The following is a 27,668-nucleotide window of genomic DNA, read 5'->3' as shown; positions in this document are numbered from 1 at the left end:
CTACGTTGGATTGCCTAAGCATGGTTGATGCTCACCGAGCGAGAGGTTTACGCACCAGAAAATGCAAAGCGCGAACACTAAGAAAGTCGCCACAGCACTTAGTCATGCACATAGATTGGAAATTAACTTTCTGTTCACCTGCCATTGTGACTGCTGGGATTTCAAAGTCTACCAGCACCTCAATAATGCAATTCAATTTTAGTTATAAAGCCCAATATCACAAGTCACAATTTGCCTCGGAGGGCTACAGTAGATCAGGAAAAACTCCCCAAAAAAGAACTCTTTAACGGGGGAAAAAATGGTAGAAAGATAGATTACTATTTTTTTCGGCTAGTTATTCTAATCTAGCAGGCAGTTAGCCAGCATTTGGCCGGTGGTGCTAATTTCTAACCCTGACACATATCTTGAAGAGACAATCAGATAATCCGCTTTTACGTCTGGAACCTCCCGTCAAGGACTCGTCTCAGATTCTGGAGTTACTCACTTCCTGAAGCCACCTTAAGGAATCTGATCCTGTTTGACTCGGCGGTGGGAACCTCTTGCGACCACATGCCTTTGCTGACATCGCCCCCGGCAAGATTCGAACCCTAGACCCTGGACCTCTAACCACTACACAAGGGAGGCCCGTAAATGTCCTAAAATCATTGGAAAGAAAAAGCGCACCACACTGGAAAAAGACAAGGCTTTTAGAGCAGGGTGTGGAAGAACGTAAGAGATGGCTGTAAAACCTAAAAAATGTTGATGGAAAGAGTGGTGACCCCTGGAGACACAGCAATATAAAATAATTTGGACTTGGAGGAAAGCGCGGTAATAATTACAGTACGGCGCAGACTATTTTGTTTGTACACTCCCTGACATGTCAGAGCATACTGCAACAAACGTGTTGAATGTAGGAATCTCTGCGCATGCTTATAGCTTCGCCTGCCATCTGCAGAGGCCTATGAAACTGTGTTTGGTGCGAGTATAAACACAGCTTTAAGAATTAATTCAAAACTGAGCCATCGACACATTTAGTCTTAAAATGAGGTAAATTTTTTCAAGTAATGCCCACTGGAACATTTACTGCAACATTTTCAGGAAGGACCAACTAGTGGGAGCAGACAGTCACCCCATAAGGTCAATGTTTTATCTCGGCAGATCCTTTGGTAATTTACTGCTGGCACTGATGTCTTTATAGCACTTTTGAAAAATAAGATACAATTCCTTTTTAAAGATAAACTTTGGCCTCAGAGATTGAATCTAATATTTGTTGCTGCCAAATTGGTTAGTCTGGGGATGGTGCACAGTTATGTTGAAGCCTGATCATCAGATCTGGCTGAGCTGGTGGTGTCAGCAAGAATGCTGTCCCAAATAAAAAGGGTACACCAACTGTAATACGTGGACTCTGGAACACAACTTGCCAAATTTAAACTCCCAATGAGGCAACCTCAAATGCTGCATTTTCTATATTGAGAAACAAAAGGATCCCATTAATTCTCCTTTTCCATTCCTTTTGCATCTTGTTTTTATGTGCTATAACTCAAAATGTTCAGGGATGCCATAAAAACACCACAAACAAAAACAATTGACTATTCTTATTGATCATGCTGTCTGTTCACGCAGCTGTTTGTTAGCTGGGACATAAAAATAATTTGCAGTTACGAGAGAGTGGGAGAAGAAAGACAAGCAGTCGATGCTGACATGATCCACTGATTCAGCATCAACATGGCAGTGAATGAATTTGTAATAGTCACACTGCAAAGCAACGTGAGGCTCATTTATATTACACTACAACTCCTTTGCTGCTTTAGAAAAGAGTCCTTTATCAGACATGTTAAACTGCTGCTTTACTGAACCCTGGAGAGAATCCACTGTATGTGATATATCTGCACAGTGGAAGGGTCGGGGGATTACAGGTAATGTTGAGTTATTTTTGAGGGAAACTGTGTCTGTAAATCCAGTGTTATTATCATGGCTAAAGTCTCAAACCTAAATCACAAAACAATTTGCTTTAAAGTTCACCATAAAATAAACTGTTTCCCCAACATGAGGTAGAATGAAATAAATTAAGGACGCATTCACACTGGCGCTATTTGGTCTGCTTTAAACGAACCCTGGTCCGCTTCCACGGATAGTTCGGTTCGTTTGGAGTGGAGTGAATGCTCATGGTGCGGAACAAACAAGCGAACCCTGGTCCGATTGAAAACTGGGGTTCTCGGTTCATTTGTAAGTGAACCTTGGTGCAGTTCACTTACAGTGGGAAATGCAAACAGACCAAAGAGAGAAAGTGAACCAATAGCCCTTTTTAAACAGGAATTGTGCAAATTTGCAGGAAAGCCCAGTCAGTCTTTTTTCAGCATTGGCAGTATAAAAACTAAATCAGGGAGTGCAGCAAAATGCCGCCTGCCTAATTTTGTTTATACAGAATGTGCCTTTTTCGGGGCAATGGGGGGCGTGAGCAAGTAACAAAACGTGTAGCTCAGTGTGTGACATAAACAGTGACGTGGGAGGGAAGCCGCGGCTGGTCAGTCCTTCGGCGATTCTCTCATAAGGTGGCCCGTCCTTCACTGTCCCCGTTACTTGACGACTAATGGCCTCTTCATTTGCGAGGACAAGGAGGGCGCACAATTCTTTGTCTCCTCACTTGATCATCTTTACAGTGTCTGTCAGGTTTGCGTTTCCCTCTTCCTACTAGCTCCTCGCTAATTCCTTGTCGGCAAAACGGCCAAAATTCGCCGAAAATCTGGCAGTGTAAAAGGGGTTAAAGAGAGGAAGTGACGTAGAGCGCCCTGCATTTTGGTGTCTAGTGTTTTCGTGGTGACCAAGCCAGCTGAAGGCGACTGATTTCCGTTTTCGGTCCTGGCCAATCGATGAGCCGGGTTTTCTTCTATCTGGTGCTTTTTTTTCTTCCTGGTCAGTGGTCGTTTCAGGAAATACCGCCCACAAACGAGCAGCTGTTGGTGATGTTGTCCAAGCAGTTTGGCCCGCTTTAAAAAGTGCAGTGTGAAAGTGAACCGAACCAAATGAAGGTGTGAAATTTTTCGGCATTCCCCGCCCAATCGAACTGAGTCCCCTGGACAATCCTGGTGTGAATGCGCCCTTAGTGTTGTAGTTGTATTGTTGTTGCTGTTGTTATGCTGAAGATGTTGCGTCACGAATATGTTCTATTTCATAATTGTGTTTTTTATAGAATAGTGTCTTTTAGCAGAGAAATTATTTTCTGTTTCCTGCCCAGGGACTACAGATGAAAATTAGCTTATGGCTAATTGCTCTGGTGCAGCTAAGCAACTATGCACTATCCCTGTTAAATACATAAAATAAAAAAATTCAAAAAACTCACTTATAGCCTCTGTTTGGCATTTGAGCAGCTTTATAAAACTCTTGAACATGTAATGGCTCCTTAATTAGTAAGTTGACTTTACATAGACGGCATATCTTTTCAATTTTTCCTGACACTGTGTTGTTTGGTTTGTTCACCACTCCGCGACATGCGCGTTAAGGCCCGAACATACTCGGGCGGAACATACGCGGAACGGATTCTGTGGAGGTCCGCGCGGACTCAAAGCGGACGTCCGCAAGCCCTGTACGCGCAAAGCTCAGATTTTACGACCGCGCGGACTCCGCTCCGCGCACCAGTGACTGCTCGGCTTGTATTTTTCACATCGCGGGGATTTTTCACGGACATTTTTACAGGAAACTACAACGCGGAAGTGCGCTCGACTATGAAAGCCCGAATGACTGCAGACATTCCTGGCGGAGTATGCTTGTGTCGAGCAGGCGGAGACGTTGACCCCCCCCCCCCCCCCAAGCAGCCTCCCTCTGTCTCCTCTCACTCAGCCTCGATCTCGTCAGCATGCTCCACACACGCGCTGTCTCCCCCCCACCCACACCTCGCAATTGCATCATCATTTAAAAAAGACATCGTGAAACAACCCTTCTATCGCCGATGGGCGATCGGATCGCCCATTGGCACAACCCTAGTCCCTAGCTACAAATATTAATTGTCATGTTATTTGCAAAAATAGGAGCAATGTCCAAGCTATGAGCGCTTCTCATAGCAGAATTCTTAAAATAACAGGAGGATACAAAGGTTTAGAGACGAAGGTTTTTTTAAATTATGTAATAAACTGCCTGGGAGATTAAGATCACATTTTGTTTGACTGTAAAAACATTACAAATATTGCAGATAATTGGAAGATGTACCAGCCAAAACACTTTGTAAACCACTCATCTGTGTTTAATGTTTAATTATTTTTGCAGACAGACAAACCAAGGACAATAATGTTAACTAGGTGTTTCATAAGTAATGTTCTGTCCCTCTTTAAATGCTCCAGTTTGTTCTAGTGGTCTACTCTAGTTGTTTATCTTTGTGTTGCTGTCTTGTTTTGTGTTCGTACTCCACACCCTGAGTTGTGGTCCAGAGTATATAAATCTGAATCTACAAAAATGTGTTCATGTTATGCTGTTTTTAACATGTTACAAAATGGCAATCAACGGCCAAGAATGGGTTGCCAATTTCTCAAAATGGTTGCCAATGTCAATGTGGCAATGATTACTGTTGAGCCCTGCTGAAGCAAAAAAAAAAAAAAAAAAAAAACTAATCTCACTTCAAAGGCCATCGCTGGGTTGGTACAAGGTTGGCATGATGATTCAACTGGTGTACTGTGTTTGAAATATATGTTGTCTTGTGTACAAGAAAACCACAACTGTAGTACAAGCTGCTGCAACTCCCTTGTGTGTGGTTGTTGGAAATGTAAAAATAAAAAGACGTGAAGAATACAAGGCCAGCTGAAGGAGCGCAGCTACAAAGATGTCAATGACAACACTTCCTCATAAAAGAGCTCCTGGACTGGAGCGTACATCATAGGTTGGTTGATGATACACAACATAACTAAGAGTATCCAGAGGGGGATTTCCTTTAAACTCTCCTCGGTGAGGAAGCGACTGCACACGACTCACTCGGGGAAGGAGGAAAAAAAGACATATATTTGCAAAGGAGCCTGTAATACAATCTCCACGGTTATGGAGTCGTTCTCAGCTTGAGTGCGTGCTGTGTAATTTTATCTGCAGTATTTCCTGAGGTGGCACATTTTGACGGCTGAAGCTGGGGACCTGTTAGGGAGAGTGGTGCAGTGAACAAGGCCGTGGAATCCAAAGGGGAAAAGCAGTGATTATGCTGCGAGTTCCTCGTGCTCGTGCATGGCCTCTTTAACCAAACACTTGCTTTCTCTAATGTTCCACAGCTCATTGCGTTTGATAATCCCTCGGGTCACTGCAGGCAGTAAACTATTACATTCTGCATGCCTCGACAAATGCAAATAAGTCAATATCATCTGAGCCTAGTTTTTTTATGATGGAAAACACCAGCTTTGGCTTGTGTGTAGAGCAGCCAGTGATTTATTACAGGAACTAGCACTGAAAAGCAACTAAATAACACTGTGCCTGTCAACCTTCCTATAAAGTGGTAACCCTCCAGGTCCTTATTTTTTATGTCTCTGGTGATAAGAAGTCATCGCTGTATTTATTTCAAACAGTCTGCCGGGGCTGCAACATTCTTTTCCCAGGACATATCTGGTGCAGAGTTGTTACAAGAGCAAATGCAGAGGCTTTCATTAAGCAGTCCTGCAGATCCCAGGGAGTTAAGAAACAGAAGCCCCTTTCCCACTGGACAAAAAACCCACTGACACCCACTAACATCTGGCTTTTGTCTTTAATGGGAAAGTATTAGCATTCATTCCCAGGACAAACGGCTCCATCTCCAATTGGCTCTCATCGGCAGCGATGGAAATATAGGTGCTACTTTTTGCCCTTTTTCTGTCACGATGCATTCACACGCTGCCACAAATTGTCTGTCTCCATCTGAGTAGAGTGCAAACATCGATCAAAATTTAGTCTGAGTTTGGCAGAGAGACTGAATAAGTAACAGATATAAAGAGGTAAGTAACCATTGTGACAGTTTCACTGTCCTCTATGCTGCTTTTTACTGTTTACAAACCTGTTCTCCAGAGTATTTGTGACACTGAACGTGACACAGCTGTAAAAAAACAGAAAGGCAAAAACTCCTTCTACAAAGCCTTGTACGTGGCTCTGGTCTACTGGCAATGGGAAAGCATTTTATCGCCTACTTTTAGCGTGTTTCCTGTTGTTTTTTCTTCTTTTAAACGCTGAAAAATTGGCAATAGATTGCTTAATCCAGTCTCTCTCTCAAAGTCATTGCCGGCTAAATTTTGAAAAATGCAGGAGGGCTGCTTGGAAGGAGACTAACAAAATTTTGTGGCAGCCAGTCGCTGTTTCGCACTGGCTACGGAGCTAAAATTAGCATGTCCACCCAGGCGTCATACTTCCATCACTTCCGACTGAAGCCGATCTGAGCTGGAGCTGATAAATATCCATGACTACTGCTGAGACATTAGTCCTGGGAGTGAATGCCGATTGTAATCTTTCTGATTAAACACAAAAGCCAGATATTAGTGGGTGTTTGTGGGGGTTTTGTGCGGTGGGAGACGGGCTGTACATGCTCTAATTTTGGTGGAAAAGGGTAAAAGAGACGGTAGTTACCAGACTTGGCTACATCCTGACAATGCAAGTGAGTGGTACCATCACAACAATACCGTCCAACACATATTTTTGCTACCAAACACATCACTCTCTTCATTTCTCTCCAAAACCAAAAATCCGACATTCACACCTCACCCATGTGGAGATGAGACAAGTACCAGGGTTTGAATTTCGCTCTCAAGCAATCTTTTTCTTTCTTTACACAACCATTTCTGTCCCTTTACATGTGACTTGGACACTTGGACATTTACTTACAGTCCAGTTAGCAACCATGAGCTTGAGCAGACCGAACATCACCAAGCTTTCAGCAACACTTGGGTCACAGACTGAATAAATCCTGCATTCTGCTGAAGCACTTAATGGTGCAACTGGGCACCTACAGCGCAGGTGGTCCTTTGGCTGCACTCAAGTGTCTCTGCCCACCCTTTAAGGTTTGATTACAATTCACTCCGTGCACTTGTACAATTTGAAATAAAGAGAAGTTGAATTGTATGCTTTTATTTGATCGACATTGCTCCCAGCACTTCTAGCAGGCTTGTTCATCTACCACCTATTGTCACAGCAGCTGCCAATAAGTGTCACAGAGTGGAGAATAACAACGTCTCTCTCAACAGCTCTGGTGTCAGCGTGCCAAGCTCACTGCTTATTGCCCAATCAGATAAAAACCGCCGCTGTCCCGTGCCATTACCCGACAACGTGCAACGCTGACCTGCCATGAACTGGCTTAAACTGAATCAGTGCTGTGTTACATGAGGGGACTGGGCAAAAATGTCAGGGGTGTGTTTTAAGTGGCTGAATTTGTGTGTTTAAGCCTACAACAACCTTTAAAGGGACAGATCCCAAAATCAAATATACATTTTTTTCTCTAACCTGTCCTGCTGTCTATCAGTCTAGGTTGATTTGATGTGTGTTGCCAATTTCTGGAGACATCTGCCTTCTCTCTGATTGTCTTGTGTCAAAGCACACAAAAAAACATTTAAAAATTTGGTCTGTGCAGAATTAATGATGTCATGTCCTGTGTTTTGTTAAAAATTACATACAAGTCAGTGGCTGAGTGCACAAAGAAAATAATGTCACCAAGAAAAATCAAACCTCATTAGCGCTGTAACCAGTGACAATACATGACAAACATCCCTGCTGTGAATTTTACCGAGGCCAATGTGACATTTTCAAATGTCTTGTTTTGTCTGACTGAAAGTCCAAAACACAAAAATATTCATTTTACTCTGATACAAAGAAAGAAACAGTAAATCCACGAATCTGAGTTGCTGGAGCCAGAGAGTGTTCGGTGTTTCAGCCTGATAAATGACTTCAACAATATACCACATTTGAATTGTTAATTTTCCGTTGAACAATTAATCAAGTAATCATTTCAGCGCTGCCTGAGCCTCGTCCACGGAAAATTACAGCCTGCACTGCTCTGACTGACAGATGATCTCCTGACAAAACCAGAACAAAACACAGCAGTGAGCACCGAGCACCAAAGATGGAGAAATAAATCAACAACATAAGCGAGTGACAGATGACCACTCGAACGGCTGAACAGAGCCATCAGGGCAGCGCGGCTCACAAAGTAAAAGAGAAGCAGTGCAGCAGATCTACCTCTTGGCGCTGGTGGAGAGCTTGGCAGCGGTCTTGCTGGAGATTTTGGCCTCCTTCTTCTTGGGCTGGGTCTGGTCCCGCTGCTCGGGGCCCGGCTGCTCCGGTGGAGCCGCCTCCCTCTGCTCGGCGTCCGAGCTTCCCCCACTGGTGTTGGGGCTGTCGTCCGGCCTCGGCTGCACCTCACTGGACATGCTGACACTGCGTTCACACACACACATGCAGTGTTACGCATACTGAACACGCAATGACAGCTTCTTAAACACTGAGCAAAGTCAATCTGCTGATGAAAGTGGACCTTAAATTTAAACTGTTTTGCAAAACTACTACTTGCAAGGTCAAATTAACTTTCATGCTTAATTTATGAACATTAAATGCTCGTCACAATTTCCCTGTGACATCTTCAAATGTCCGGATTTGCACATCAAACTATCCAAACCCCAAATGATATTCAGTCAACAAGGAGATAAAACAGAGAAAAGCAGCAAATCCTCACATTTGAGACGCTGGCTACAGAGAGTTTTGGCACGAGCTGTAATGTCCCTGCTTGGACACCAGCCGCAGACCTTCACTGAGTGTCATTTTTCATCTCTCTCCCCTCATTTCCTGTCATCTCTCTACTGTCTGCTCTCAAACACAGAGGGAAAGCGCTCCTCCAAAACACACTTAATCAATTGTCAGCGTTGCTGTCAAAGAAATTTCTGTCCATCATTGTTTCATTTAGGGGCATCAAGCGTCCAATCCAGTCCACTGGGTGACTTTGCACACCTAAAATTGATGCACTTGTGAAAGCAAAGAGGAGCCAGGACAAATTAGAAGCCTGCGTTGGGTAAAATGCTGCTTCAGAGGACCACAATACAATTCTCTGACATAACAATGACTGCAGTCATACTTACAGACACTGAACATTGTGCAAATCATTATTAATCAGCAGCTTCCACTTTAGTTTGGTGTGGTGATGCCAGCATTACTACACAGGAATGTAAGTGTCTGTAAAAATGCACATGTAGTGACAGTGACACTTATTTTTCTGAAGACATCTCATCGTGTGTTTTGTAAATGGTTGGGGGGACATTTTCAGAATGTCCTTCTTCACACTAAAACAAAGGGAAACATTTAGAGGTGTTTGTTTTTTATAGATAATTATGCAGTGGTTTTACTGGTCCAGCCTACTTGTGATCAAATCGGGCTGTATGTGACACCCCTGGTTTAGATTATTATCACCAACTTCGTTTGCGACATTATGCCGTCAGGAATCAAATGTCAAATCAAACTTTCATATGTTTGCCCATATCTAGTAATAATTCCATCATTCTTTAGATCGTGTTTTTGAAAAAGAAGAAAAGGCATTCATTACATTGAGAGCTGCAACTATTAATTACTGTCACAACAAATTAAACTGCTGCTTATTTTCTTGATTGAGTGATTAATTGTTTGCTCCAGTAAACATCATAAACTGTGTCGTCTTCACTTTGTTTGGTTTGTCTGACCAATAAAGACACAACAGAGCAGGGGTGTGAAACGCATTTTGATTTGATCTCAAATGGGCCGGACCTGTAAAACCATTGGATAATAACCTATAAATAATAACACCTTCAAATGTTTCACTGTCTTTAAGTGTGAAGAAGTGAAAGCACACTCTGACAACCTTCATCTGTTTACAAAGCAGACGAACAGCCTGAGATCACTTCAGAAAATAAGTACAGTTTTAAACAATATGTCTCAGTTTTTCTACTACTCACTGTCATTACATGTTCATTTAGCTATACATTTCCACTCCTGTGTAGTAATGCTGGCATCACAAATCTATAGTTTCGGCAGTGCCTTTGCACCAACATTGCTTTAAGATGCACGTCTGATACAGATTTTTGGGCTACTGAGGCTGCTGATTGACAATATTTCACACAATGCTCAATATCTTTAAATACGACCACAATATTATTTAGATAAATGTATTCTGATGAGGGTGAAAAGCCTCTGACGCAGCATTTTACATAAAGTACTCACTGTTAAACTTCCCTCTGAAACCTTAAACCTCTCATCCGTCAGGAGTGCATCAATATTAGGCATGCAGAGTCATCCAGTGGGCCGGTTCCGGCCTGTGAACTGTACGTTCGACACCCCTGCTTTAGAGAAAACCAAGGAAAAGCAGACGATTCTCACAAGATGGAGCCATCAAATACTTTTTTAAATGCATGGAGGTGCATTAATGTTTTGTTTATAGGAACGCTGCAGGCAAAAGAGGTTCTCGAAGAAGGTTGCAGTAAAGAAGTTCTGCAGAATGCATACAGTGTACCATGAATGTGAACAAAGGGACTCACAGCCTGCCTTGCTTTAGAGAAACGTATTTCTCCTTTTGGCAGAATGAATGTGTTAATTTACCAGTTAAATATTTTAAAGCTTGAATAAAATATGATCAAGAAAATAACAACTGTGGCAACGCTTGTTAACACGATGAAGGTCATACAGTCTTTCTTACTTTTGTTCAAAACTAATTTAAACTAAAAACCTTAATTATAAGCCTTCTCTTATTTTTAAAAGAAATAATGACTTTTGAAAACCTGTGGATGGATTAATTTGACTTTTTCACAACATTTTGCCCTGATTTCTAATCGATAATGACAATAATCGGTAATTGCAGCCTCACTGAGGTCACTCCTCCTCCAGAGGGGTTATTGAATTACCTCCTACAGAGCAACATTTGGAGCCACAGAGGATAAAAAGTTAAATACAGACCACAGATCTTTCACCACGCATCCTCAGAATCGCTCATGTTGAACGCCTGCTGTTCCCAAGCCCGGAGTCTCAATAATAAAAGACACCTACAAGGTCATGTTCACTAAATCCAATTCCTCCATCACTCTCTGTGTGTATGTGTGTGTGTGTGTGTGTGTATGTGTGTGTGTGAACGTCAAGGTGAATGCCTCTATTTACATTCCCCAGGTCCGGTATGAAAAATGTATGATACAGATGAATGAGTGTGAGGGCATTTTTGCTGCATGCTGCTGAGCTGGAAATGAATATCAAATTGGGCAGAAGTAAAGACAGATTGTTCAATAAACACGACACAGGCTTTGGCGAGCTGACTCGGCGCCTGACATTTGACAAACAGCCACTGCACACAGGCTATCTGATGTAATTAACTGCATTTGTTGGTGAGCTGATATGAGGGATAATTGGGGGATTATATGGGTTAGGATGATACAGAGGGGCAGCGTTTCAAAGGTTACAACACCAACACGCTCTGGTGAATGGATTCCTCTCAGGGGGAAGCAGTTATTGTGTGGAAAATGGTGTGTTTCCAGTTGTCAGGATGAGGACACTGAAAGTAAAAGTTGCAGACAGAGCAGTAGATATGCGTGCAGATGTTTTTTCCCTTCAGGTGTGAAACTGTCAAAACACCTCATCCATAGCTGTAGCTGAAATTGTGTGTTATTGAGCAGGCCTGGAGAAAATCACACCCAGGAGACAACCCACAGTCCTAATACATTTTCTGATCTTAATTGAGGAGATAGACATGTCAAAATCACTTCTGGCAGCTACATGAATGCAGCCTCACTTCTCGGCACACGTCATATTATTTCAAACCTTTTTCTACATGTACGTATGCTGTTGTGAACAACCCAGCTCTGACATTTCAACTTATGAGACCCAGTTGGGAGGGTTTTACAGAAGTTTAATTTATATTTGGTGCAGTGGGTGTACGCCGAATTAAACACGGGATGTTCAGCTTTAATTTAAATGTCTTTTACACGATTCAAGTGGAGTATATGTACGCTATAAAAGAGGATTAAATTTAAAATGATTGATTTGTAAACGGGGTTCGGGGACACGCTCGCGCTATTCAGCACCACGCAGAGAAGGCACGTAACGTTATCGGGCTAATGTGAAGGAGCCCGCGAGCTCTCACCGCCCCGGTCCCCCCTGGTTTACTGGTTATCAACGAGCAGTTCACAGCAAGAGACATCTTGGTGTCGACAGAACAAAATGAAGCCCGCCAGCACACTTTATCCCACCTCGTATCACAGCTCCTCTGACCAATGCCCAATCTGCTCCAGCACAAAAGACAGAATGGATGCCCCCTCTCTTCCCCAGCCACCACCGCCGCCCCCTCCCGCCACAAGATAACGCAATAAACCTCCATTCTGTTTGAGGAGTTGAGTGTGTGGAGGAGAACATGGCCGGCTCACCTTTATACGCAGGCTGGACGCACGGCGGCGGGAGAAATGTCTTATAATGTCCACTGTATATTCCGTAATCCGTGTCGCTGGTTGTCCGCTGCTTTCTGCCCGCTGCTTTGACTGACTGCGAGAGAATGTGCCAAACCGCGACTGTCACGTCATCTGCGATTACACGCATCGTTTCCGGTTGTGGCTGCCAAAATAAAAGCGTGAACGAATGAGCGCGCTGCCTTGGATTTGCTCCGGTTTTCTTTTTCAAGAGAAGCGAGGTGACACTTTGCAAATAAAGACAGAAAAAATTGAAAGAAGACAATAAGCAATGCAAAAAATAAACGACCCAAAATCCTAGCAAGAAATTAGTAAAAAAAAAAAAAAAAGAGAGAGCGAGAGAGAGAGAAGTGCTTAATAATTTCGTAACATAATTTTAAAATGTAAAAATAATTGAAAATACAGTATTTTTCTTTTTCCCCTATTTTTTTTAAATAATTTTCTATTTTTTTTTTAATTTTTGAGACATTTCTTTGCCTTTTTCCCCATGTTTTTTAAAGAAAACTATTAACAATTTACGCAACATTCAAAGAGAGAGAGAGAGAGAGAGAGAGAAAAGTGCTTAATAATTTTGTAACATAATTTTAAAATGTAAAAATAATTGAAAATATAGTTTTTTTCTTTTTCCCCTATTTTTTTTTAATAATTTATTTATTTTTTTTTTTTAATTTTTGAGACATTTCTTTGCCTTTTTTCCCATGTTTTTGAAAGAAAACTATTAACAATTTACGCAACATTCAAAGTTTTAAATACTTCCAAAAGGTGTCTGAAAACAGCACAAGAAAAGTGACGTCACTCCAGGTTAAAAATGGTAAGGTTATTTAAGTGTAAAGTTGTTTCTCGCTTCTACCACGCGACTTTTGAACATTAAACTAATGTTTGCAGAGCTGTTTACACAATGCGAAAATCATGTGCATATGTGTCCATCCATTCTGTCTGCCAGCATATTGTTTTATTTATATTATCTGTTTACTTTGCTGCACTTTAATTACTTTTATATGTATTTATTTATTGCATTTTTATCCTCATTGAATGTCCTGTGTCTTGTTGGAGTACATCAGCTAATTTTGTTGTATTCCTATACAATGACAATAAAGGCTTTCCAGATTCTAGCGTCTTATATATCACTTACAGCTTTCAAATGTAATTTCCAAACCTTCTTATCTTGTTGCACTCTCTGTTAGGGGAGAGCGGGGTTGGTTGTCACACTTTTTACTTTCATTTGAATCCATAGATTTTAACAATAACTGGATAACAGACACCAAGATGGCACCTATTTATTTGAATCAATAGCTTGGCTGGAGCATAGGCGGAAAAAGTTTTCTAGCTTCAGGGTTGACTGACGTGGTATACGGCCCACTGAATGTGCGCAGTAGTGTTTCTTCCCGAAGAGGAAAATTTTACATATATAAAACCAGCATACCTTGAAAATTTAGAATAGGGGGCACCCACTAGCTCACTTTGTAGAGCGGACACCCCCTGTACAAAGGCCTTGTCCTGGCTGCAGTGGCCATGGGTTCAATTCCAACCTGTGGCCCTTTGCTGACCCCTTCTCTCCCCCCTTTCACTGTCCTGTCTACTAAACACAAAATGTTGTTTGCAGTTCAAGGTGTCCTATTAACAGTTTTGCAGACGTCGCTTTTATAATGGTGGCCTAGGGGGAACATGCTGTCTAGGCTGCAAGTGGCCACTGGGAAAAAAATTGCTGCAAGGCTGAGCGGCTCTCCTGGAGGCCTGTTTGAATCCTTAAAAAAACTGTGTCCTTAATGGATTTCAATGTGTAAAGTAAGCCTAAAGATTCAGGTACCTGACTCTACTTGAACTTATTCTGTTATAAAGATATGCAATGTCAACTGTCTTGTGGACTCGTGACAACCATCTCCATCATGGTGTTAGGTGTCACACTCTGTGCTGTTGGTTGTTCCTATGGGAAAAAATTGATAAAATATTACAAATAAATTTAAAAACTGAAAATTTTTCATTGACATGCGACAACCTGACAAATCTCCTGCAGCCAGAGAACATAAACAGGAAAAATAATTCCTGTAGGTATATCTTTTTAATCCTTATGGGACAATCTAGAGAACGATACCTGTGACAAACCTCTTCCTTCGTACTTTTTAACAGTAATAACTGTTTCATTATAAAGCCATTGTGTAAATGTCCAGAGGAGAAACACAGAAGAGCTGCATATTAACATTTCACCATAGAAAAATACACTATAATTCTTCTCACTTAAATATCAAGTGTCTTACTGCTGAAATGACCCTATAGGTGACCTCTGACCCCAGTTTGGAAAACTTCAGCACCAACATTTTTTTAACAGCATCCTCTAAACCCCATTCTCCCCTTCTGCAGTAACATGAATCCCTTTCTTGGGGTCAACGAATCTTATAATGACTTTAGTTGTTCTTTTATCTCAGACATGTGTTAGGATGTTACATACCTTGGCATGTTTCAGCGGAAACTTCCGCCTTCCTCAGAAGTGTCAGAAGTATCAGCTGATCTGTCAATCAGACGATATTAGGGTGGCGTGACCACCCCAAACACCACCAGCAAATGACACTTCTGTGGAAGGTGGAAGTTTCCATGTCAAGGTATGTAACTCCCTAACATGTCTGAGATAAAAGAACAACTAAAGTCATTATCAGAAACTAAAGACATAATGAACACCATTGATCAATGAATCTTAATTGTCTTATCCTATCTGAAATAACATGCTGTTTGTTGCACAGGGAGTTTGTTCAGCAAAAGGCAACAAAAAAAAAATTGCAGTAAGATTTAACATCATGGTTACTGGTATATAAATAATCTACTATTGTCGTTTTTATTCAGTCTTTTCTCTTGGTGTGACAAAAACTAACATTTGGACCCAAAATTTAAGTAAATCTGCATCAATTAATATACAGACTTTATTTTTTTAAATCAATTTGCCACACATTAGCACATTGTGGTAACCCACTGTCCCTCTTCATGAAACCTATCAGTATTTTATGTTCAGGTAACAGGCACAGAATCCTCAGTTCCGATTCTCCCTTTTGTTTGCCGCAGCTTGACAAATCAGTCCGCCTCCGTGCGCGCTCCCACGCGAGTCCGCGCAAACTGTGTGCTCTGTGAAGCGTTATGGCAGTCTTTGATGATAGAGTAGACTACAAAGGAAGTGCAAAGGAGAGGAATACGGTGCAGGCTGCCAATCCGTCCTGTTTGAAAAGTGCGCATCAAGATCTCAGAACCAATTTCCTTGATGTTAATAATTCACGGTGCAGGTGCTCAGATGCGCGGAGCCTTATTACAGCAATGGAGACGTTAATGATGTCTGTGCTTTGGTGCCCCGTTACTGTACGGAGGCAACGACCCATGATTACATTTATATTAAATATTGAAGCTTGTTAATATAGTTGAAATGAACAGTAGCTTTAAAACACCACAGGTACATGTGCGTTATACAGGTACCTAAAGGAACATTTTGTCCTCCAAATTGCGCCATTCTTCCATTATATAGTTCACATTTCTCTTCTAAAACAATTAACTGACATTTAAAAAATAATTTTAATAATAACTGTCCGCGGTCCGTCTGTATGGACCAAGTCACCACCGCGGAACCTTTGTTATGTGTCCATGTTTCTCTACGCCGTGTTCAGTGACGGACGCTAGCTCCTCAACATGCGCCATTGAAAACAAACGTAGCCGATACATCGGGGCTAGCTTCATTTTTATATGCTACGTGAACTAGTTAGAAGCCGAGCCTCGTCTTACATCGACTTACGATATATTTCTAAACAATGGAGACCATTTTAGAGCAACAGCGTCGCTATCACGAGGAGAAAGAGCGGCTAATGGATGCTAAAACAAAAGAAATGCTACACAAGAAGTCCACGGTAAGCTAGCCGCTCTATGCTAACATTAGCATTGTTGCTAATCAATACTGCAAACAAACACCTGTAAGTTAACTTGTGTTTTAAAATATATCTCGTCTTTTTTTCTGACAGCTGCGGGAACAGATTAACTCCGACCATCGGACAAGAGCAATGTTGGATGTAAGTTAAGGTTTGATTTGTATTCAATGAGCAGACCCGGCTTGCTAACGTTGTATCAGTAGTTATGAATTAGATAAGTTAGCTAACCTTTCCGTAACTACAGCTTCACTTATTAACATCGTCAATAGGGCAATATTTCTTATGTTACATATAGCAATTAACATCATTATGTATAAGCTACGTAGCTGAGTGTCAAAGTTTCCACCCTAATATCCATTCATTCACTGTACCTGTGAGTACAACTTCCCAAATATGCTTGCATGCACTTTCCTCTTAGCGTTTTCCTATTGGACTCACAAGTGATCTGGGTCTTGTTTCAACATCTATAATTGGTTGATTCCCTAACTTTACCAAAATATGGCCCCATATGATCGAGCCCATCATGAACCAGACATAAAAACCTAATTTTAAAACGATTTAATCACCCCAAGACAATTTAGAAGTCAGGTTAACAAAACAGGAAATGCAGAAATCAGTTAAGAGACATTTTTGCAGCGTGAAAGAGAAGAATGCAAGCCAGAGTTCTGTATGTTACACGGCCATGTCCAATATTCAGCATGAAAACAAAGAGTCTGACGGTCTGTTTAACTTTTCACAGAGGTATATGGAAGTGAGCGCAAATCTCAGAGACTCTTATGAAGACAAAGACGGGTAAGTCACGAACCTGCTCCAGTTTAAGTGTCTACGTCTATGTGTTTATAATGGACTTAATTACAGAAAGTATTGAGGGATTATGGTATGAGTTTCTGTTTATCGACTTGGAAACAGGAAGCTTAATCATAATATCTTAAGTCACTTTTGTGTTTATTGGCATGCTGAATAGTCACTTAACCTTTTACCTAGAATATATTTTTCTCGTTGACAGAATGAGACGAGATGAACTCGCTGCGATCTCAGGACCAAATGAGTTTGCAGAGTTCTACAACAGACTGAAACAGATAAAGGAGTTTCACAGGAAACACCCAAATGAGGTAGTTAACCTCTCATATGTAAAAGGTTAAATAAGATTCATGTACATTGAAATTGAGCAGTAATGTTATCATGTGTTTCTTGTAGATTTCCATCCCAATGTCTGCAGAGTTTGAGGAGCTGATGAAGGCCAGAGACAACCCCAGCGAGGAGGCTCAGAGTATGTCTAAATCTATCTGTAACATAAACAGTTTCCTGTATCGAACCTTGGTTAAAACTAAACTAGTTTAAGACTCATGTTTCTGAATGACTGATTTGTTATTTTGTTCATCTTCCACAGACCTAGTAGAGTTCACCGATGAGGAAGGATACGGCCGCTACCTCGACCTCCACGACTGCTACCTGAAGTACATCAACCTGAAGGGAGCTGAGGTTATGATCCTTTAAAGTTTAAAGCTGCACCTCCAAACCGAAGTTGTTTTTTTTCCTAAGTACAATCTCTACTCTTTTCTTACAGAAACTGGAGTATATCACTTACCTGTCTTCATTCGACCAGCTCTTTGACATTCCCAAAGACAGGAAAAACGCTGAATACAAAAAGTAGGTCCATCGTGCTTTTTCTCTTCACAACTGACTGCACACACCTGTGGAAGTTGAATTAGAAAATCTATTTAGTTTAGTTAGTATTTTATAAATGCTTTGCTGTTTGACTATCATGTGATGTGGCTGTGTGTGCAGGTATTTGGAGATGCTGCTGGAGTACCTGCAGGACTACACAGACCGGGTCAAACCTCTGCTGGACCAGAACGAGCTCTACGGCAAAGTGCTGTTAGACTTTGAAAAGAAATGGGAGAATGGGACCTTTCCAGGCTGGCCTGTAAGTTCTCCTCTTCACATGCAGTGGTCTCCTCTTTGAGTTTTGGCGGTACATCTCACGTGACCTGTTTGTGTTTAATTGCAGAAAGAGACAAGTAGTGCTTTGACACACGCTGGAGCTCATCTGGACCTCTCTGCCTTTTCTTCTTGGGAGGTAAAACACTAAATGCTCATACTTGAGGATCTATTATTTAAAAATCACAGAAGGGTTGCTCATGTATACTTGACTGATGTTCTTATTCCCTTCCACAGGAGTTGGCTTCCTTGGGTCTGGACAGATTGAAGTCTGCCCTCATGGCGCTGGGACTAAAATGTGGAGGGTGAGAATGTGTTTGCATCTCAAATATAACTTTAAAGACCAATCTCTCAAGTTCTGGTAATGAGAAGTGGGAAAGAGATCGTTAACTGTAGGAACTTTTCCAGGAGTCTGGGAACCTTTGGACGCCCTAAGTTCCTTCACCTAGTCTGACATTTAATATTTCTGACTGCTGTGCACCTAGAAAACAAGAACAGCACATTGGGTTACTATGACAGCCGCCACCATGAGCTGTCATTTGCACATTTAACAGATTTCTAATATGCAATACTTCTGCAGGCTGCCTCTAAATATTCTTGTCACACAGTTTTATGGTGTTATTAACGTTGTGGTTAAGGTCTGGCTGGGTTAAGGGAAAGATAATCATTACTCAACACGTGGAAGGGGAAATCTGGCGTGAGTTTTAGCAAATCTGGGTTTACCATCTAGGCTGTGACGCCGTTGGGAGAACTGATTGAACGTGTGTCTGTGTGTTGGACAGGACTCTGGAGGAGAGAGCTCAGAGGCTCTTCAGCACAAAAGGCAAATCCCTGGAGTCACTGGACCCTTCACTGTTTGCCAAGAATCCCAAAGCCAAAGGCCCTAAAAAGTAAGTGGGTGTAAAAGAAAAAAAAAAGAGTGTAATGCTGACAGTGTTTCATGATAGTGCTCGTTAAACAATTCATAACTGTTTTCATCCATCACTTCTGCAGAGACACAGAGCGTAATAAGGAAATTGGCTTCCTGGAAGCTCAAGTCTATGAATATGTGGAGATCCTCGGGGTGAGTGAACATATACGGAGGTTAACAGTGCTGCGTTTTCACAGAAGTGTTACACACCTTCTTGTAGGCTCAGAAATAACAGTTTTGATCATTATTGGCGGTAACAGGAACAGAGGCAGCTGACTCATGAGAACGTCCAGAGGAAACAAGCCAGGACTGGAGAGGAGCGTGAGGAAGAGGAGGAGGAGCAACTCAGTGAGAGCGAGAGTGAAGACGAAGACAACGAGATCATTTACAACCCCAAGAACCTGCCATTGGGCTGGGACGGCAAGGTGAGGCCACACCCCTGCATTAAACAACACGAACACAACATCCAAAATGATTTTAAAGGTGTGTGATAAATCCTCTCCTTTGAGTTGATGTTGGTGGACTGTAGTATTTGCACCTTCAGACTGGCACTGTGAAATCCTGCTCTTATAATGCTCTACTATATGTGCTGCTTCATTTTACTCACACATCTCATATCGTCTCGTGTGTTTCCTGCCTGCTGTTTTATTCCCTCTAGCCAATTCCATACTGGCTCTATAAACTCCACGGGCTGAACATCAACTACAACTGTGAGATCTGTGGAAACTACACCTACAGGGGACCCAAAGCCTTTCAGAGGCACTTTGCGGTATGTTGTTGTTGTTACAGAGGGAGTGTTATAAAATTCTGTAAAATGTGCAGGTTTTCAAACATCACTGTCAAATTAATAGAGCAAAATAAACGACAATACATTTCTCTGTAGGAGTGGAGGCATGCTCACGGTATGCGCTGTCTGGGAATCCCCAACACTGCTCACTTCGCAAACGTCACACAGATCGAGGACGCCGTCTCTTGTAAGAATCTTTGTCTTATCATGAACATGAGGGTTTTGAATATTTGTTTGATGCTGGTTTCCATAAGCATGTTGTGTTTGTTTTTTCTTTCAGTGTGGGCAAAGCTGAAGTCCCAGAAGGCTTCAGAGCGGTGGCAGCCAGACACAGAGGTGAGTCGACATGGATGGAATCAAGACGACTGGTGTCAATGGCGAATGGTTAATTTTGCCACACTTCAAATTAGCAGTAGTACAAGCACTATGCTGTATCACGACAAAGCTAATAAGGAAGCCAACATCCGCTGCTGCTCTGTATTGCACACCACCGTGGTTTGAATAGGAGCTAGCTAGCATCAGTGGCCATTCAGCGATTGCCAGCAGCTTCCTTTTTAGCTATAGAACCCTTTTAGCAGTTGGCTCGCTCGAGATGAAGTGCGCCTCACCAGGAAAGAGGATGAGATCAGGAGGCGGTGACAAAAAGCTGCGGTCAAGTGGGACAGTTTCCAGCAGCCTTCAGTCTGTACAGGAAGTCACAGAAACACTCGCATCCCGTCCAATATGATGTCGATTTACAAAAAATGTTGTCAGAACCATATATCAGTTTGTTCTGAAATTCAGCAAAATTAAAATTTATCTAAAATGTCGTCATGTTGAGTCAACATCTGAACCAATCAGCTGTTAGATCAGGTGAGAGCCAGGCATTTCCCATCATGCTCCAGGTCTTCCAGTCCGTGAAGAGCAACTGCAGCACCTGGCTCTAAAGACCGCCGCCTGGCTCTCGTGAGATTATTGCTGTACACTTTTGTTTGACATCAGAGCAAGTCGGGATGAAGTTGGACACAAAACTAACCCAGCATGCATTGTCTGGCGATTGCGGGTGATTGAATCTGCGCAGGCCTGATGCCGGAATTCCACTGGATGCGTGTCCATTGCGGAATGGCTGGTTGGTTGGTTATCCGCTGCGTGCTCCGCCGTCCGTCAACACCCACCGGCTGCGTTTGCTGAGCGGCGAGTCAGTGGGAGTCACGAGGACCCACGAGATCTCGCCAATTCACACATAATCGCGTGACATAACAAGATGTAGTTCCTATAAACAGAACCACCAAACCAGAGGAATAGTAGGAAGACATCTCTGTGCACCTCCATGATTAACATCTCAGAGGGTGGGAAGTGGCTGGCTGTAATAGAAAGTAAAATAAAAGGCAAGACACTAACATCACAAAACATTCAAATTTCACCACCTCTAAGTGGATAGTCAATGGAGAGCTGGACTAAAAGGAAAGTTTTTCATATTTCACATCTGTTTGCCTTTTTCTTTTCTTAAATATGAACTGGTTAGTTACCAGTTAATGGGCGTCAGGCAGTCGAAAGCAAAATTAACCTAAACTGACACCCCTGCTTCCTCTGAATAAAGTAACGCTCATTCCATCACATTTTGTGTTTTTCAGGAAGAGTACGAGGACTCGAGTGGCAACGTCGTCAACAAGAAGACGTACGAGGATCTGAAGAGACAAGGCTTGCTGTAGACTGAGGAGAATACGTCTGAGTCACAACATCTAACGAGCGTCCTAAGATTTGTTATATTTTTATCACCTATGTCTCTTTTTATTTGTAAGTAGTTAATGTTGTTTTACGGACTGCGTTCAACCCTTGTTCCTCCCTTTGATAAGTTTGTAACGTGGCAACCATGGATCATTATAATAAACTGAGTACTTTTGTCACTGTGCTGCGTCTTTATCTTGTTTATGTCTGAATGTTCTGCTCTCCTGGCGAGTCTGCCCACTAAAAGGATTTCTATCAGACTCTACAGTGGCTTTGCAGGGACAGACCTCTGGGAGTGTGCATTGATTTACTGTTGCAATTGACTCGTAAGCATATTTTAACTCTTTATGTAGGCTAGTTTACTGCTGTGGTTTTATGGTGGTGTTAAACACTTGGGTGATAAATTAAAACATGGATAATTGTACTTTTAATAGCAAACCTGCTGCTGCCAGAGAGTCTTGTTTGCCAGATTATGACTAGTGCAACAAAAATACAACATGTTATGGTTCCCTGCCTGCAGAGACAACATATTTCACAGACTATAAAACTAAGAGTCACAATCAACATAAATCTGAACTTTATTCTTTGTCACACTGTTGAAATCACTTCCTTTGTGAGCAAGACCTCCAGTCTGTGTTTCATACCACCATATTGTTTATGGTAGGCGCAGAATAATTGTTTCAGATAAGATAAAATAAACTTGATGGCTCCTGCAGGGAACTTTGTCACAGACATTAAAGCTCTGGTGCCAACAACGTAAGGACAGTCTTTGAAAATGGCTAAAAAAACAGACAATAAAGACAAAAGTTATGTTGTGCCGTCTCCAGATACAGGACTGCCTGCTCAGACTTACTTCGTCTCAAAAACTTAAGGATGACACGTCCATATGTGAAAGTTTGCTGTGTCTCTGAGCACAGTCTCAAGAGCATGAAGGAGACGCCAGGAGACCAGCAGTTACACGAGGAGAGCTGGACAGGGCCGTAGAAGGGCATCAACCCAGCAGCAGGACCAGTATCTGCTCCTTTGTGTGAGGAGGAACAGGAGGAGCACTGCCAGAGCCCTACAACATGACCTCCAGCAGGATACTGGTGTGCATGTTTCTGACCACAGTGTCAGAAACAGACAGACAGATGAAAGCAGGTTCACACTGAGCCATGACAGGCGTGAAAGAGTCGGGAGACGCCGTGGTGAACGTTATGCTGCCTGTAACATCATTCAGCATGACCAGTTCGGTGGTGGGGCAGTGATGGTCTGGGGAGGCACAGACCTCCAGTCATAGCCAACAGTGCCCTGACTGCTGTTAGGAACCAGGATGAAATCTGCAGAGCAACTGTCAGACCTTACACTGGTGTAGTGGGCCCTGGGTTCCCCCTGGTGCAGTGTAAGGATAGACCGATCCATCGGCCGGCCGATATATCGGGCCGATATTTGAGTTTTTTACTTGTATCGGCATTGGCCGATACACGCGTGGGTTCGCGGATTTATTTTTCCCTGGTATGATTTACAGACAGGCATCCACAGGCAGCTCTGTGTTGCCGGAAGACCCTGCAGCGCACATGCAGCGAATCCTACTGTGTACAGTAGTTGTTATTTTATTTATGCTTCAGCTTAAATATTTGTTTATTTTATAAAGACATTACTGGAAGATTTAAGACATTTTTTGAATGTATAATAATAATAATAATATTCTACCTGTTCTACCTCAACTTTCCATCTTGTTTTAGTATTTTTTACTGTTCAATAAATGTTTCTTATTTTAAACTTGAGACCTGTAATATTTGTTATCATTGTGTCATTTTTTTTTTATGTAAATTGAGGGAGCAAAAGCAGTATCGGCCCCAAATATCGGCTCAAGAAAATCGGCAGTCCATAATTGGTCATCGGCTAAGGGTGATGGAAAAAAATCGGTATCAGCATCGGCCCTAAAAAATCCATATCGGTCTATCCCTGGTGCAGTGGGCCCTGGGTTCCCCCTGGTGCAGTGGGCCCTGGGTTCCTCCTGGTGCAGTGGGCCCTGGGTTCCCCCTGGTGCAGTGGGCCCTGGGTTCCCCCTGGTGCAGTGGGCCCTGGGTTCCTCCTGGTGCAGTGGGCCCTGGGTTCCCCCTGGTGCAGTGGGCCCTGGGTTCCTCCTGGTGCAGGACAATGCCCGGCCTCATGTGGCCACAGTGTTTCAGCAGTTCCTGGATGACAAAGGCATTGATGCCATCGACTGGCCCTCTCATTCCTGACCTAAATCCAAATGAGCACCTTTGGGACGTTATCTATCGGTGCATCCGATGCCACCAAGTACCACCACAGACTGTCCCAGAGCTCACTGATGCCCTGATCCAGGTTTGGGAGGAGATCCCCCAGGACACCATCGGCTGACTCATCAGGAGCAGGCCCAGACGTTGTTGGGAGTCCATACAGGAGCTGGAGGGCCGTGCACACTACTGAGTCACATAATGAGTTTGATCAGCCTGATTTCAATTTTTTACTTTGATTTTCGGTGTGATTTTAAATGTAGCCCTCAGTGGGTTGATGATTTTGGTTTCCACTGACCGTTGTTACGTCCTTTTGTTCTCAACAAATTACACAATGCACATCAGTAAAGATTTTCAACTTGAATAATTTGTTAGTCAAGATTTGGTGTGTGATTAAAGTGTTACCTTAATTTTTTTGAGCAGTGTACAAAGACAATCACTTAACAATCACATTAGTAAAGCAAAGGCAGCAAATCGTCTGGAACAAATAAATGTTTGGCATTTTAGCTTGAAAAATGCCATTAAAGATTAATCAATTATCAAAATAGTTGCAGATTTATTTTCTGCTGATTGACTGATTAACTGACGAATCATTGCAGCTCTTAGACGGACCATCCCTCTGATGTCTTTATAATCAGTCATATACACGTATGCATAGAATAACTGTCTCAAAACAACAACTACGATCATTGAAAGGTGAGGTTTTTCCAATCAGATCATGTGACTCACAAATGTTTTAATAGCTTTCAGACATCTAAAATGAATATTGGATACACTGAATATTAGCACTAGCAAATAGCAAACGGAAATACCAAACTCATCATTGTTGATCACAGTCCTGCAGATGAAGTTACAAGCGTATTACCTGCTCCAACAGCCTCCTGGCATCTTTAGTTAATATTTAACGTGTTTACAGTTTAATAAAACAAAACAAGTGAAGATAAATCGAAGAGGCACCTTGATTGTCTGGTTTATCCAGTTTGACATTCGTCTCGAGCGGCTGATTAATTTCATTTCTCATGTTGAAGCATCAAGAAACGGGCCTCTCATCCTCAGAGAAGGACTCATATTTTTCTGCTTGCTATAATGACTTGTTATTACTTTAGGAGTCAGTGCGTAAATGAAATTAGGTGACGTGATTTTCACGTTACAGAAGCACTAATGTGTTCTGTATCATTCCTACAGAGCTGTGTCACATGATTAATATCAACAGGGGAGCTGAAATGAAAATGCTCTGCTCAGATTCACCCGAGAAGTCAATGGCTCAGTGTGAAATTCAATAGAATTTTATTTATCCTGCAGGAAACTCTTGTGCCAGAGAATGCTTCAAATTACAGTAACACTACGGACAGTAACCACAATTTAATGCTCTTAACCAGTATCAATAAGACAACCAGTAGGTTCCCCGGGTCAGAGTCTCTCACAGGGCCCAATTTTAGAACAATAGTGTATTAATATCTGGCAACATATTCAAATACACAAGATAAGAAGTGTTTTCAAGAAGCAAACCTGACTCTGACCTCGTGGCACCTTTAGAGCTCACAAACTAACACACTTCATCTTGTCTGTTTAATTCTTACATGCCAAAAAATGACCAATTATGGTTTTATGGTGGGGATTTATGCTCTGGTCAAACACATTCCGGCACAGGTCTACTTCCTGTTCTACACTCCTCTTTGCACATTAACTCAAAGTATCTCAACACCTCCTGTCATGTGAGTAAATTATAGATTATGTTTGGAGTCATCATGCAGCTGACTGAAAACCAAAACTGAATTTAGCCACAACGCATTGAAACTTGTGGTTTCAGTTTCTAGCTCTGCAGAAACCAGGCATGGCTTGTGTTTAACACATCTGTCAATACTGTGCTGTAATAGGATCATCTCAGGGCCTCACGCCATGGTGTCATTACACTGATGGTTATATGAGAGGTGTTATCAGCCGACTGTAAACAGGCTTGTCTTGCAGGCAGGTATTTATTTACTCAACTGTGATGACACTCCAAGCCACTCCAGGAGACAATGGATTAGATAAACAGTTCCCTATACTGTAATGCAATGTTCCACCTTATGTTACTTTAATACATTTAAACCAAGATTTTCAGGAAGAGTTTTACAACTTCTTTTAAGCCTGCATTCCTATGGTCGTATTATATGATCAAGGTTATGTGGGGACATTGTTTTTATGGTAGAGCTGTGACAGAAAGATATGAACACTATCTTAACAAGCCCATTTCTTAAAGTTCTTTATAAAGATCATTACATGAGAAGGTCATGGTTTACTCCCCATTAATTCACTTTTACATCTATTAATAGATGTTTCCACCGCAGGAACTTTTATCAATTACCCCAGATTTTGAAAAACCTCAGTGCGTTCCCAGTGAAATTACCCGGGGTAAGAACTTTCCCTCAACCCCAAACTTTCCCTGAAAAAAGTACCTTATAGGGGGGTAAGACTTTTCAGATTCCCCGGAATTCTTGAGGGGCGGGGCAAACTTTATTTCATTTCTACATCTTTTGGAAAATGGAGCAAAAGAAGAGAAGCTACGAGAAGTGGACAGACGACGAGGGCGAGGAAGAAATGCAGCGGGATTTCGGCGACTCAAAGCAACCAAGTCTGTGGAAGAATCGCCGACAAGCTGGCGGAGCTAAATATAGAGCGCACGCCGAAACAAATTTGTGAAAAGTTGACGAAGTGCAGTTTCTTTGACCACTCCCTCATACGTCATCAGCCTGCTTTGAGCAAATTTTCTGGAACTTTGAGGTGCGGTGGAAACACAAACCATGCAGATTACCAGAAATTATTTTACTCGGGTAAATAAATTCCTGGAAATAAACATTCCTGGAAATGTTGGTGGAAAATATGTGTCTCTATAGAAACCTGTGTTGGAAGCAAAAATAAAAGCAAGCAAAATTAGTCATGACTTCCACCTCACACACTGGTGTTTATCGCAATCTAATCATGTCAGATATGAATATCGTACTAGCACAGCAAGAACCTACAAGCTGGATAAACTGTCTTCATGCAACCGTCTTCACTTTTTGTGAACACACAACAGTTCTATTTTTTACATCCCATCAAAGCCTGCAGATGGTGCTGCTCTACCATGGTCTCCTGGTAGAAACACAGGCTAGATTGTGCACACTTCACACTACACAGACACTGCAATGTGAAATAATGAAAAAATACCGTAGAGGGAAAGATGAGAGACGAGGCCTTGGTTTCATCTGCCTGCTGGATTCTGTCCAATTCAACAATGCTGCTGATCTTCAGATCCTTTTCATCATATAATTGCACTGCTGGAGCCATAACTGTCAGTCACTGTTAATAATACGCTCAGCACACTTGAACAGCAGTGTATTCATTGCCTTGACGACCAAGATGTTCTCTTTTGTAGTTTTCCAGGGACACTATCTGTGTATGAATTAATCTATAGACACTTTTTGCTTCTGTAATTTCCAATATGGGCCCTATTTTCCCATGTTTTGTGTCTAAGTGGCTCATGAGAACAGCTTTTTAAACTGGTCCAATATTAAGAGAGACTGCTGCAGACTGCAGCCGAGAAAAGGGCTGCAATGTGACCACTGTGGGCATTTATACATGTGCATGTACGTACGTCCTCTCAAAGTGCTTGTTTGAAGTGACAGGCTCACACTGACAACATTAAGGACTGTTCATTACTTATGAAAGGGGAAAGGATGGTGCAAAAAGGGGGAGGCATGTCAAATAATTTATAATTGCCAGAAACTGTAAAACAAAAATTATCATTGGATTTTCAAAAATCTGATGGTCCTTGAACACATCATACGTCGTGACAAC

The 27,668-nt window shown here is 42.1% G+C and overlaps 2 protein-coding genes across 3 annotated transcripts in view; one reads left to right on the top strand and one right to left on the bottom strand.

The window, feature by feature from the left end:
* The window catches only part of LOC125905419 (ubiquitin-conjugating enzyme E2 E2-like), a 100,087-nt gene extending 82,126 nt beyond the window's left edge, over positions 1-17,961 (bottom strand). The window contains exons 1-2 of one of the 2 annotated variants that reach the window (XM_049603370.1): positions 17,850-17,961; positions 8,140-8,337 (exon numbers count right to left, since the gene is read on the bottom strand). In XM_049603370.1, the coding sequence (XP_049459327.1) occupies positions 8,140-8,337; positions 17,850-17,878 (227 nt within the window). In that variant the 5' untranslated portion in view covers positions 17,879-17,961. Of the gene's footprint in view, positions 1-8,139; positions 8,338-12,326; positions 12,479-17,849 lie in introns of those variants that run through there. The other variant, XM_049603371.1, reaches the window with a different exon arrangement.
* On the top strand, positions 16,007-21,785 carry sf3a3 (splicing factor 3a, subunit 3). The gene is made up of 17 exons (XM_049603368.1): positions 16,007-16,243; positions 16,355-16,402; positions 17,001-17,053; positions 17,268-17,373; positions 17,459-17,531; positions 17,652-17,743; positions 17,829-17,911; positions 18,050-18,188; positions 18,273-18,341; positions 18,440-18,507; positions 18,985-19,092; positions 19,196-19,265; positions 19,373-19,537; positions 19,771-19,881; positions 19,996-20,086; positions 20,180-20,235; positions 21,513-21,785. Exons 1-17 carry the CDS (start codon positions 16,148-16,150, stop codon positions 21,588-21,590), a joined length of 1,506 nt encoding a protein of 501 aa, XP_049459325.1. The 5' UTR covers positions 16,007-16,147; the 3' UTR covers positions 21,591-21,785.
* Positions 21,786-27,668: the final 5,883 nt, after the last annotated feature.

The sequence above is a fragment of the Epinephelus fuscoguttatus genome, linkage group LG17 (genome assembly GCF_011397635.1).
Source record: "Epinephelus fuscoguttatus linkage group LG17, E.fuscoguttatus.final_Chr_v1".
Classification (NCBI taxonomy): Eukaryota; Metazoa; Chordata; class Actinopteri; order Perciformes; family Serranidae; genus Epinephelus; species Epinephelus fuscoguttatus.
The sequence above is the reverse complement of the archived record's forward strand: the minus strand, read 5'-3'. Positions and strand labels throughout refer to the sequence as shown.